At 43.8% G+C, this 12,905-nt stretch overlaps 1 protein-coding gene across 1 annotated transcript in view; it reads left to right on the forward strand.

The window, feature by feature from the left end:
- Nucleotides 1-12,905, forward strand: part of LOC122938632 (cytosolic beta-glucosidase-like) — a 109,051-nt gene that overhangs the window by 25,632 nt on the left and 70,514 nt on the right. The window contains exon 2 of the mRNA XM_044294288.1: nt 12,131-12,266. Coding sequence (XP_044150223.1) covers nt 12,200-12,266 — 67 coding nt within the window. The 5' untranslated portion in view covers nt 12,131-12,199. The remainder of the gene's footprint in view (nt 1-12,130; nt 12,267-12,905) is intronic.

The raw sequence follows: 12,905 nt of genomic DNA on the forward strand, positions 1-12,905 counted from the left end.
TAAGAAACATTGGTGGCACAGTGCGCCCCCCCCCAACACCCCAGTATAAGAAACATTAGTGGCACAGTGTGCCCCCCCCAACACCCCAGTATAAGAAACATTGGTGGCACAGTGTGCCCCCCCAACACCCCAGTATAGGAAACATTGGTGGCACAGTGTGCCCCCCCCAGACACCCCAGTATAAGAAACATTGGTGGCACAGTGCGCCCCCCCCCCAACACCCCAGTATAAGAAACATTGGTGGCACAGTGCGCCCCCCCCCCAACACCCCAGTATAAGAAACATTGGTGGCACAGTGCGCCCCCCCCAACACCCCAGTATAAGAAACATTGGTGGCACAGTGCGCCCCCCAACACCCCAGTATAAGAAACATTGGTGGCTCAGTGGGAAGTGCCAATGAGGGTTAAAAAATAAAATTTAAAAAAATTAACTCCCCTCCTCCAGTTGATCGCGCAGCTGCCGGTCTCCTGTTCTTTCTTCAGGACCTGTGGTGACGTCACTGAGCTCATCACATGGTCCATTACCATGGTGATGAATCATGTGATGTATCATGTGATGAGCACAGTGATGTCACCACAGGTCCTTTGACAGGTCCTGAAGAAAGAACAGGAGACAATCAATTGGAGGAGGTGAGTTAATTTTTATTTATTTTTTTAACCCTCATTGGCACTGCCCACTGCGCCACCAATGTTCATTATATTGAGGGGGCGCACTGCGCCACCAATGTTTATTATATTGAGGGGGGGGGCACACTGCGCCACCAATGTTTATTATACAGGGGTGTTGGGGGGGTGCACACTGCGCCACCAATGTTTATTATATTGAGGGGGGGTACACTGCGCCCCCCAATGTTTATCATACTGGGGTGTTGGGGGGGCGCACTGCGCCACCAATGTTTATTATATTGACCTTCTACTATGCATTCTGTATTAAAGAATGCTATTATTTTCCCTTATAGCCATGTTATAAGGGAAAATAATACAGTGAGTAGACTGTCATCTTAGCAACCATGAGTGAAAATCGCACCGCATCCGCACTTGCTTGCGATTTTCACGCAGCCCCATTAGCTTCTATGGGGCCTGCATTGTGTGAAAAACGCACAACATAGAGCATGCTGTGATTTTCACGCAACGCACAAGTGATGTGTGAAAATCACCGCTCATGTGCACAGCCCCATAGAAGTGAATGGGTCCGGATTTAGTGCGGGTGCATTCCGGTATTTTGAATGCCAGATCCGGCACTAATACATTCCTATGGGAAAAAATGCTGGATCCGGCATTCAGGCAAATCTTCAGTTTTTTCTGCCGGAGATAAAACCGTAGCATGCTGCGGTTTTATCTTTTGCCTGATCAGTCAAAATGACTGAACTGAAGACATCCTGATGCATCCTGAACAGATTACTCTCTATTCAGAATGAATGGGGATATGCCTGATCAGTTCTTTTCTGGTATAGAGCCCCTGTGTGACAGAACTCTATGCCTGAAAATAAAAACGCTAGTGTGAAAGTACCTTGAAATATTAAGTTTAAGGGCTCTTTCACACTTGCGTTGTCCGGATCCGGCGTGTACTCCACTTGCCGGAATTACACGCTGGATCCGGAAAAACGCAAGTGAACTGAAAGCATTTGAAGACGGATCCGTCTTCAAAATGCGTTCAGTGTTACTATGGCAGCCAGGACGCTATTAAAGTCCTGGTTGCCATAGTAGTAGTGGGGAGCGGGGGAGCGGTATACTTACAGTCCGTGCGGCTCCCGGGGCGCTCCAGAATGATGTCAGAGCGCCCCATGCGCATGGATGACGTGCCACGCGATCACGTCATCCATGCGCCTGGGGCGCCCTGACGTCACTCTGGAGCGCCCCGGGAGCCGCACGGACGGTAAGTATACTGCTCCCCCGCTCCCCGCTACACTTTACCATGGCTGCCAGGACTTTAGCGTCCCGGCAGCCATGGTAACCATAACCATTCAGAAAAAGCTTAGCATAAGGCCGGATCCGGATCAATGCCTTTCAATGGGCATTAATTCCGGATCCGGCCTTGCGGCAAGTCTTCAGGATTTTTGGCCGGAGCAAAAAGCGCAGCATGCTGCGGTATTTTCTCCGGCCAAAAAACGTTCCGGTCCGGTACTGAAGACATCCTGATGCATCCTGAACGGATTTCACTCCATTCAGAATGCATTAGGATAAAACTGATCAGGATTCTTCTGGCATAGAGCCCCGACGACGGAACTCTATGCTGGAAGACAATAAAGCAGGTGTGAAAGAGCCCTAAATCCCCCCTTTCCCAATTTTACATATAAAATATATAAACAATAAATAAATAAACATATTACATAGCGCTGTCCAAACTATTAAATTATAAAAAAATATCTCCTATGCGGTGAGCATTCGCCATTTTTTAGTCACCTTGTCACCCCAAAAAATAGGATAGGACTGTTATATTATGGGCCGAATGTTTCATAAGTATCAAAACAACCCTATGCCGATCTGATCGGCGTAGCGTTGTCACGATACCAAAATTTTGATTCGGTTTCGATTTGGTGACTAAAAATTTGATTTGGTGACTAAATTTTTCAGTTCAGGAGCCAATGGCTACTAGGTATTTTTTTTAGTCTGGAGCACTGGTGCGTCCAAGAAAGTCCAGCAAGCGCCAGGATCATCTCCTAAAGAGGATTCAGCTGCGGGATCGGACTGCCACCAGTGAAGGTGTGAGTGCATCTGCACGCACAGTGAGGCGAAGACTTTTGGAAGATGGCCTGGTGTCAAGAAGGGCAGCAAAGAAGCCACTTCTCTCCAAAAAAAAACATCAGGGACAGATTGATCTTCTGCAGAAAATTTGGTGAATGGACTGCTGAGGACTAGGGCAAAGTCATATTCTCCGATGAAGCCTCTTTCCGATTGTTTGGGGCATCAGGAAAAAGGCTTGTCCGGAGAAGAAAAGGTGAGCGCTACCATCAGTCCTGTGTCATGCCAACAGTAAAGCATCCTGAGACCATTCATGTGTGGGGTTGCTTCTCATCCAAGGGAGTGGGCTGACTCACAATTTTGCCCAAAAACACAGCCATGAATAAAGAATGGTACCAAAACACCCTCCAACAGCAACTTCTTCCAACAATCCAACAACAGTTTGGTGAAGAACAATGCATTTTCCAGCACGATGGTGCACCGTGCCATAAGGCAAAAGTGATAACTAAGTGGCTCGGGGACCAAAACGTTGACATTTTGGGTCCATGGCCTGGAAACTCCCCAGATCTTGATCCCATTGAGAACTTGTGGTCAATCCTCAAGAGGCGGGTGGACAAACAAAAACCCACTAATTCTGACAAACTCCAAGAAGTGATTATGAAAGAATGGGTTGCTATCAGTCAGGAATTGGCCCAGAAGTTGATTGAGAGCATGCCCAGTCGAATTGCAGAGGTCCTGAAAAAGAAGGGCCAACACTGCAAATACTGATTCTTTGCATAAATGTCATGTAATTGTCGATAAAAGCCTTTGAAACGTATGAAGTGCGTGTAATTATATTTCACTACATCACAGAAACAACTGAAACAAAGATCTAAAAGCAGTTTAGCAGCAAACTTTGTGAAAACTAATATTTGTGTCATTCTCAAAACTTTTGGCCACGACTGTACACTAAAGGATCTTTTCTAAGTCTATTTTTCTAAGACTTCGTGTGCCCCCTTCACGTCCTTGCTGAATCACCAGATTCCAAGCTAATTTGAGGAATTTCCAGGTAATGCATACAGGACTACTGACATGAATTATGTGTTACTGGTGGTGAAGCGTCTCTGGTTGTCCAGCAGTGGAGTCATGCTAAGTGCTCCCCTCCAGCTGTCATCACAGATCAGCCGGTAATCTGCTGCCAGGCATAGCTTAACATGTGTCTTCAGCTGGGGATGAAGTCACTCAGTGTAGACTACGAAGGGGTAAAACGGGAATTATCGCTCATCTTAGTCGCTTTATCAGCAGCAGATATGAGTTAACATTTGTCCCTGATACAATACATTGCTTCCCCTTCCATAAATGTACTAGAAAAAAACATGGCTGCCATTGTATAAGGCTCTGTACACACCATGTTAAAGCCCAACCCTACAGCAGGTGCTTCCGTGGGCTTCCAATCCGTGCCTCCGTTCCGCACAGCACCACATTTCCCGGATTGCGGACCGATTCAAGTAAATGGGTCCGCATCCATGGTGCGCGGTGCACATGGCTGGTGCCTGTGTATTGCGGACCTGCTGTATGTGGGCCACAATACGGCTACGTCACGGCAACGGCCATGTGTATGAGCCCTAATAGAGATCTATTAGGGTGAATAGGAGAGGGGATCAAAAGATCCCATGTACGGGGCCCCTAAGGGGGCTAATAGTTATAAAAAAAAAGTGAAAAAGTTATTACAAAAAGCAAAACAAAAAAAACACCAATATATTAAAAGTTTAAATCATCCCCCTTTCCCAATTATAAAAATATATAAACAATAAAAAAATTAACACATTGGGTATCGCCACATCCGAAAATGTCAAAACTATTAAAAAAAATTTTTTTTTGATTGCAGTGCAGTGAACGCCGTAATGGAAAAAAATTAAAAAGACGCTATTTGCCATTTTTTGGTCATCTTGTCCCCCCCAAAAAAATGAATAAAGGTAATCAAAAAGTCCTACATACTACAAAAATGGTACCAATAAAAAAATTACAGTTTGTTATGCAAAAAACAAGTCTTCATAAAGCTCTTTATACCGAAATATAAAAAAGTTATGGTTGTCAGAATATAGTGATGCAAAGAAAATGGAGATTTTTACAAAGGTTTTATTTTTTTTTTAAATTAAGTAGTAAAAAAAAAAATCTTCAAGTTTGGTATCGCCGCATTCATATTGAACCACAGAATAAGGTCGTCATGTCATTTTTAGTACGAACTCTGTGATGAAACCCCAAAAACTTGACAGAATTTTGTTATTTTTTAAATTTTGCCACACAAATATTTTTTTTCCCATTTTCTAATGCAAGACATGGTAAATTAAACGGTGTCATAAAAAAATGCATTTTGTCCCTCAAAAAATAAGCTATTTTTTTAATTTGAATGAAAAAAAAAAAAGTTATGTCTATTGTAATGTGGGGAAGAAAAATCCAAAATGTAAAAATGGAAATTTATTTGCACAAAGTTTTTGCAACTTATCGCATTTTTACACCACTGACTCCAGTTTTGAAAAGTGGGTGGGGAACTGGACATGGATAGCCTCTCCAACTAATTTAACCCCATAGGCCCCTTGCAGTTCTGGAATGTATTAGATCAGTGTTTCCCAACCAGTGTGCCTCCAGCTGTTGCAAAACTACGACTCCCAGCATGCCCGCACAGCCAAAGGCTGTCCAGGCATGCTGGGAGTTGTAGTTTTGCAACAGCTGGAGGCACACTGGTTGGGAAACACTGATCTAATATATTCCAGAACTGTAAGGCTGGTTTCACTCGGGCGTTGCGGGAAAAGATGCGGGTGCGTTGCGGGAACATGCGCAATTTTCCACGCGAGTGAAAAACATTGTAATGCGTTTTGCACGCGTGTGAGAAAAATCGGCATGTTTGGTACCCAGACCCGAACCAGGACTTCTTCTTAGAAGTTCGGGTTTGGGATCAGTGTTCTGTAGATTGCATTATTTTCCCTTATAACATGGTTATAAGGGAAAATAATAGCATTCTGAATACAGAATGCTTAGTACAATAGGGCTGCAGGGGTTAAAAAATAAATATAAATTAACTCACCTTAATCCACTTGATCGCGCAGCCCGGCTTCTCTTCTGTCTTCATCTTTGCTGTGCACAGGAATAGGACCTTTGATGACGTCACTGCGCTCATCACATAGTCCATCACATGATCCATCACCACCATGGATGGATCATGTGGCGGACCATGTGATGAGCGCAGTGACGTCACCACAGGTCCTTTTCCTGTGCACAGCAATGATGAAGACAGAAGAGAAGCCGGGCTGCGCGATCAAGTGGATTAAGGTGAGTTAAATTTTTTTATATTTTTTTTTTAACCCCTCCAGCCCTATTGTACTATGCATTCTGTATCAAGAATGCTGATATTTTCCCTTATAACCATGTTATAAGGGAAAATAATAATGATTGGGTCCCCATCCCGATCGTCTCCTAGCAACCGTGCGTGAAAATCGCACCGCATCCGCACTTGCTTGTGATTTTCACGCAGCCCTATTCACTTCTGTGGGGCCTGCATTGCGTGAAAAACGCACAATATAGAACATGCAGCGATTTTCACTCAACACACAAGTGATGGAAATCACCGCTCATGTGCACAGTCCCATAGAAATGAATGGGTCCGGATTCAGGGCGGGTGCAATGCGTTCACCTCACGCATTGCACCCGCGCGGAAATCTTGCTCGTGTGAAAGGGTCCTAAGGGTTGCATAGCATCATAAATCATTATAATGCTTTGTGACTCCGACAGTGCTGGGAGTTCAGGCCTGGTGCTGTGAGTCCGGAGCGTGACACACGCTCGTCTGAGAGGGGCCTTAGTGATGCATCTCCTTAAGAGACCAGTCCTGTATGGAGACTTACTGGAAGTATTTCATGGTATGGAGACTTATTGGCAATGCTTCTTGGGAAATTAATATGCAAAGAGGTGTCTCCCAAGGAAGTCTGACTTTCCAACAGGATTTGACAAGGGAATTTTGACTCCTAGGGAGCGACTTCCGAGAGGTGGCCCTGGCGAGATGGTTCTCTTACCTCTTTGCATATCCTTTTCCCATGGAGAATTGCCAATAAGTCTCCATACCATGAGGTTCTCCCAGTAAATCTCCATATGGGTCTGGTCTCTTTAAAGGATAACTATCATATATTTTTTTATTTGCTAGTTTATTAGAGCTAGGCATGTATACCCGAGTTAGTCTGTCAATGAGTGCCAAAAGATCTGTAATTACCTATAATAACAGCTTTCATTAATGTCCTCTGTCCCTTTCCACTGCTCCCTTAAAAGACCATTGCTATGGCTCATCTGTCTCTGGCTAGGAAGACAGAGGGGCGGTCCTTCACACTGCATGCCTGCATTAGGCTTCAGAGTGAGGAGGCGTGTCTCTCAGTAATCCAATCTGATTGGCTGACAGGGAGCTGCTGTCTACAGCAAGTGTGTATGGGAAGTGAGGGAAAGCAGTTTTGGCCTCAGAGAACTGGCAGAGGAGCCACCTTGAGAAGATCCTCATAATGTAGGATTCAAAACAGCCGTAACTAAGGAGAAAACTCAAGGAAAACTGTGGTATGTGAAGAAACTAAAGATTGCTTTATGCATAATGCTGCTGCAGCAGTAACATATGCTAAAATTGTTTTTTTGCTGAAAATATGACGGTTATCCTTTAACCGCCTCCCGACCGCCTAGCGCAGGGATGTGTCCTGCGGGCGGCCGGGTTATTCCTTCTTGACGCGTCGGCGCGTCATCTCGCAAGACGCGAGATTTCCTGTGAACGCGCGCTCACAGGAGCCCGCGTTCACAGGATTGCGAGGTAAACGAGTTGATCTACAGCCTGTCAGCAGCGATCATTCGTTGGCAGGCTGTAGATGCGATTTTTTTTAACTCCAAAAAGGTATATTAGACGCTGTTTTGTTAACAGCGTCTAATATACCTGCTACCTGGTCCTCTGGTGGTCCCTTTTGCTTGGATCGACCACCAGAGGACACAGGCAGCTCTGTAAGTAGCACCAATCACCACACTACACTACACCCCCCTCCGTCACTTATTAACCCCTAATCACCCCATATAGACTCCCTGATCACCCCCCTGTCATTGATCACCCCCCTGTAAGGCTCCATTCAGACGTCCGTATGTGTTTTGAGGATCCGCGGATCCGCAAAACCTGGACACCGGCAATGTGCTTTCCACATTTTGCGGATCCGCACATTGCCAGAACTATATAGAAAATGCCTTTTCTTGTCCGCAATTGCGGACAAGAATAGGACATGTTCTATAGGCTCTACAAAAAATGCAGTGTTCGCCTGATCAGGCCTGATCTTGTGCGCACAATTGCGTTCAGTCCGCCCCACCACAGTGACAGAATTTTTTTTTTCTGATCACTGCAAAAACACCGTAAAAAATCACTGCGGCGCTATAAAGATCACTTTTGAGTGGCATGGCGAGTTCATAGAAGATTTATTTTTTTTGGCACAAGTTGGCGGAAATTATTTTTTCTTTTTTTTTTCTTACAAAGTCTCATATTCCACTAACTTGTGACAAAAAATAAAATCTTACATGAACTCACCATACCCCTCACGGAATCCAAATGCGTAAAAATGCCCTGTGAAATCCTAAAGGTACTCATTGGAATTTGGGCCCCTTTGCGCATCTTGGCTGCAAAAAAGTGTCACACATGTGGTATCGCCGTACTCAGGAGAAGTTAGGGAATGTGTTTTGGGGTGTCATTTTACATATACCCATGCTGGGTGAGAGAAATATCTCTGTAAAATGACAACTTTGTATAAAAAAAAATGGGAAAAGTTGTCTTTTACAGAGATATTTATCTCACCCAGCATGGGTATATGTAAAAATACACCCCAAAACACATTGCCCTACTTCTTCTGAGTACGGAAATACCACATGTGTGACACTTTTTTGCAGCCTAGGTGCGCAAAGGGGCCTGAATTCCAATGAGTACTTTTAGGATTTCACAGGGCATTTTTTACGCATTTGGATTCCAAACTACTTCTCACGCTTTAGGGCCCCTAAAATGCCAGGTCAGTATAAATACCCCACATGTGACACCATTTTGGAAAGAAGACACCCCAAGGTATTCTGTGAGGGGTATGGTGAGTTCATGTAAAATTTTATTTTTTGTCACAAGTTAGTGGAATATGAGACTTTGTAAGAAAAAAAAAAAAAAAAACATTTTCCGCTAACTTGTGACAAAAAATAAAAACTTCCATGAACTCACTATGCCCATCAGCGAATACCTTAGGGTGTCTACTTTCCGAAATGGGGTCATTTGTGGGGTGTTTCTACTGTCTGGGCATTGTAGAAACTCAGGAAACATGACAGGTGCTCAGAAAGTCAAAGTGCGTAAATTAATTTTTTTGCACCATAGTTTGTAAACGCTATAACTTTTACCCAAACCAATAAATATACACTTATTGCATTTTTTTTTTATCAAAGACATGTAGAACAATAAATTTAGAGAAAAATTTATATAGAAATGTAGTTTTATTTGAAAAATTTTACAACAGAAAGTGAAAAATGTCATTTTTTTGCAAAAATTTTGGTCAATTTCGATTAATATAAAAAAAGTAAAAATGTCATCAGCAATAAAATACCACCAAATGAAAGCTCTATTAGTGAGAAGAAAAGGAGGTAAAATTCATTTGGGTGGTAAGTTGCATGACCGAGCGATAAACGGTGAAAGTAGTGTAGTGCAGAAGTGTAAAAAGTGGTCTGGTCATTAAGGGGGTTTAAGCTAGGGGGGCTGAGGTGGTTAAGGAGATTCAGCGCCCTGTCTGAGCTGCAGTCAAGGCATCGCACTGAGCCAGCCTGAATCCTACTCCATACTGGCGAGGGGCAAGCACCCTGAAACAGCTGTCTACAGATGGACATTTGGCTCGGTTATATTCCCTTATCAAATTCCATTCTTGTTGGAAAGCTGGATTTTGACTCGTAGCGAGCCACTTCCCAGAGGTGGTGCTGGTGAGATGGTTCTCTTCCTTGGGAGATACCTCTTTGCATCTAAGAATTCATATATTTCTTTTTCTCCTGCCCTTTTTTTTTCTACAGTTGGTATATCCACCTGCTATAGGCTTCCAATTACCAATATGGCGCCCACTGTTCTGGAGCCAGCACTGCGCATGCGCTGGCTTAAATTCTGTCTCTCTGGAGACATAGTGCTATTCGGACACTGCGTTAAAGTGTTCCGGACCTGCACACTAGATACTTTTGATGACAGCCTGTGTGGTTTTCCCATATGCTGGCCATAGGCTATGCGATCTGGCAGCAGGATCTTCGCTAATTGCTGCGCCAGTACTTCCTGGGCCACACCTGTACATGTTGTACAAAGTATGTGGATCCCGCTGCCGGACCTCATCATGTACCACCGATGGTTAAATTATCATGTGCATGGTTGCTCATTAACTAGCTTTATATTATTGCACACATTATACACTCACCTAAAGAATTATTAGGAACACCATACTAATACGGTGTTGGACCCCCTTTTGCCTTCAGAACTGCCTTAATTCTACGTGGCATTGATTCAACAAGGTGCTGATAGCATTCTTTAGAAATGTTGGCCCATATTGATAGGATAGCATCTAGCAGTTGATGGAGATTTGAGGGATGCACATCCAGGGCACGAAGCTCCCGTTCCACCACATCCCAAAGATGCTCTATTGGGTTGAGATCTGGTGACTTTGGGGGCCATTTTAGTACAGTGAACTCATTGCCATGTTCAAGAAACCAATTTGAAATGATTCGAGCTTTGTGACATGGTGCATTATCCTGCTGGAAGTAGCCATCAGATGATGGGCACATGGTGGTCATGAAGGGATGGACATGGTCAGAAACAATGCTCAGGTAGCCCGTGGCATTTAAACGATGGCCAATTGGCACTAAGGGGCCTAAAGTGTGCCCAGAAAACATCCCCCACACCATTACACCACCACCACCAGCCTGCACAGTGGTAACAAGGCATGATGGATACATGTTCTCATTCGGTTTACGCCAAATTTGGACTCTACCATTTAAATGTCTCAACAGAAATCGAGACTCATCAGACCAGGCAACATTTTTCCAGTCTTCAACAGTCCAATTTTGGTGAGCTCGTGCAAATTGTAGCCTCTTTTTCCTATTTGTAGTGGAGATGAGTGGTACCCGGTGGGGTCTTCTGCTGTTGTAGCCCATCCGCCTCAAGGTTATGCGTGTTGTGGCTTCACAAATGCTTTGCTGCATACCTCGGTTGTAACGAGTGGTTATTTCAGTCAACGTTGCTCTTCTATCAGCTTGAATCAGTCGGCCCATTCTCCTCTGACCTCTAGCATCAACAAGGCATTTTCGCCCACAGGACTGCCGCATACTGGATGTTTTTCCCTTTTCACACCATTCTTTGTAAACCCTAGAAATGGTTGTGCGTGAAAATCCCAGTAACTGAGCAGATTGTGAAATACTCAGACCTGCCCGTCTGGCACCAACAACCATGCCACGCTCAAAATTGCTTAAATCACCTTTCTTTCCCATTCTGACATTCAGTTTGGAGTTCAGGAGATTGTCTTGACTAGGACCACAACCCGACATGCATTGAAGCAACTGCCATGTGATTGGTTGACTAGATAATCGCATTAATGAGAAATAGAACAGGTGTTCCTAATAATTCTTTATATCCGTTGTATTGATGGCACACTTTCTATCTAGGTACTCGTCCCTTTTCTCTTGTCATCTATAGTGACTGTTTATGAATTGGGATATATTTGTACATATTATTATAGTGATAATTGCTTGATGTATGAATTGCATGGCCCATATGCATTAGCACTGACACTGATAGCTTGGGAATGGCTGCATGGAGCAGCTGGACCAGTGCATTCTCTGAATATAGGAGAATAAATGACTTTTGCAGGAGTCGGCTTCTCTGAAGGTGTGGCGCTGTAGAGTAGAGTTCTCATTGGGGTATGCCGCTGGAAGTCCTAGGATTTTTGTGTACATCCTTTTGCCACAGTTTATTTGCCAAAACTGCCAAGCAGTCCTGAAGAGATGATTTTTTTTTTTCTAGTTTTCATTTTTCTTTTTTATGCACGGTATGTGTGTGAACGGGCACTTATGGTATTGCAGGCACCTAATATTTGGATTTGTAAGGGGACCCCCAGAATGTAAGCTACACACCATTGTTCAGTGGAAATTGCCTTGACTTAGTTTACGGAAGCTTTCTATTGGTGCGGTTTTTATATGATCTGTATAGGGAAAAATGCAATTATTAACTAATGTGTAGTATAAAGAAAACCAGACAACCTGATACTATGTAACCAGGTCTATTTGTGCAGCGATGGCGCCATCTAGTGTGCATATGACTATTAGCAAGGTCCTTATAGTTCCACATTCTGTACTTCGGCTATACTTTACTTTGTGAAAGTTACTGGCATCCAATAAGCTTAATTTTTTTATTCCAGGTCGAGGACCGAGTTGGACAGTAGAATAAAATAACAAGCTCATAATTTTCTTTTGATATATGAGAAGAAATGGAGACTTTAACATTTCCTGAATCATTTGCTTGGGGAGCAGCAACTGCGGCCTATCAGATTGAAGGTAAAACTGGAAGCATCTGCTTTTTTTTAAAATGGGAATCGTATTATAGTTTAAAGACCACAATGTCTATTAAAGGGGTTATCCCATGACTAATGTACAAAATGAAAATGGGACATCATATAGTACATGACAATCTCAGTCTAACAAAGCTAGAACCAGCCCTGTACCTCACATGGATCCAGAGATCTCCCCATTCATTGCTCTGCTAGATTTATATCAAGCTGAAATCTCAAGGGGAGTGTCTTTTCTGCTGCAGCTCAGGGGGGCGTGTCCATGCTCTACCTATCACAGCTCAGGGTGTGTGTCCATGCTCTCCCTATCACAGCTCAGGGTGTGTGTCCATGCTCTCCCTATCACAGCTCAGGGTGTGTGTCCATGCTCTACCTATCACAGCTCAGGGTGTGTGTCCATGCTCTCCCTATCACAGCTCAGGGTGTGTGTCCATGCTCTCCCTATCACATCTCAGGGTGCGTGTCCATGCTCTCCCTATCACAGCTCAGAAGGCAGTTGAAGGATGAAACTGAGCATGTGCGGCCGTCTCAGTCAGCAGGACAAAGAAATAAGAAAAAAAAAACTGCAGGTGGCGCTATACAGATAGATTTTATTGAATAACTCAGTGGCTATGCAAAAAATTTTTAT

This window comes from Bufo gargarizans, chromosome 1 (genome assembly GCF_014858855.1).
Source record: "Bufo gargarizans isolate SCDJY-AF-19 chromosome 1, ASM1485885v1, whole genome shotgun sequence".
NCBI lineage: Eukaryota > Metazoa > Chordata > Amphibia > Anura > Bufonidae > Bufo > Bufo gargarizans.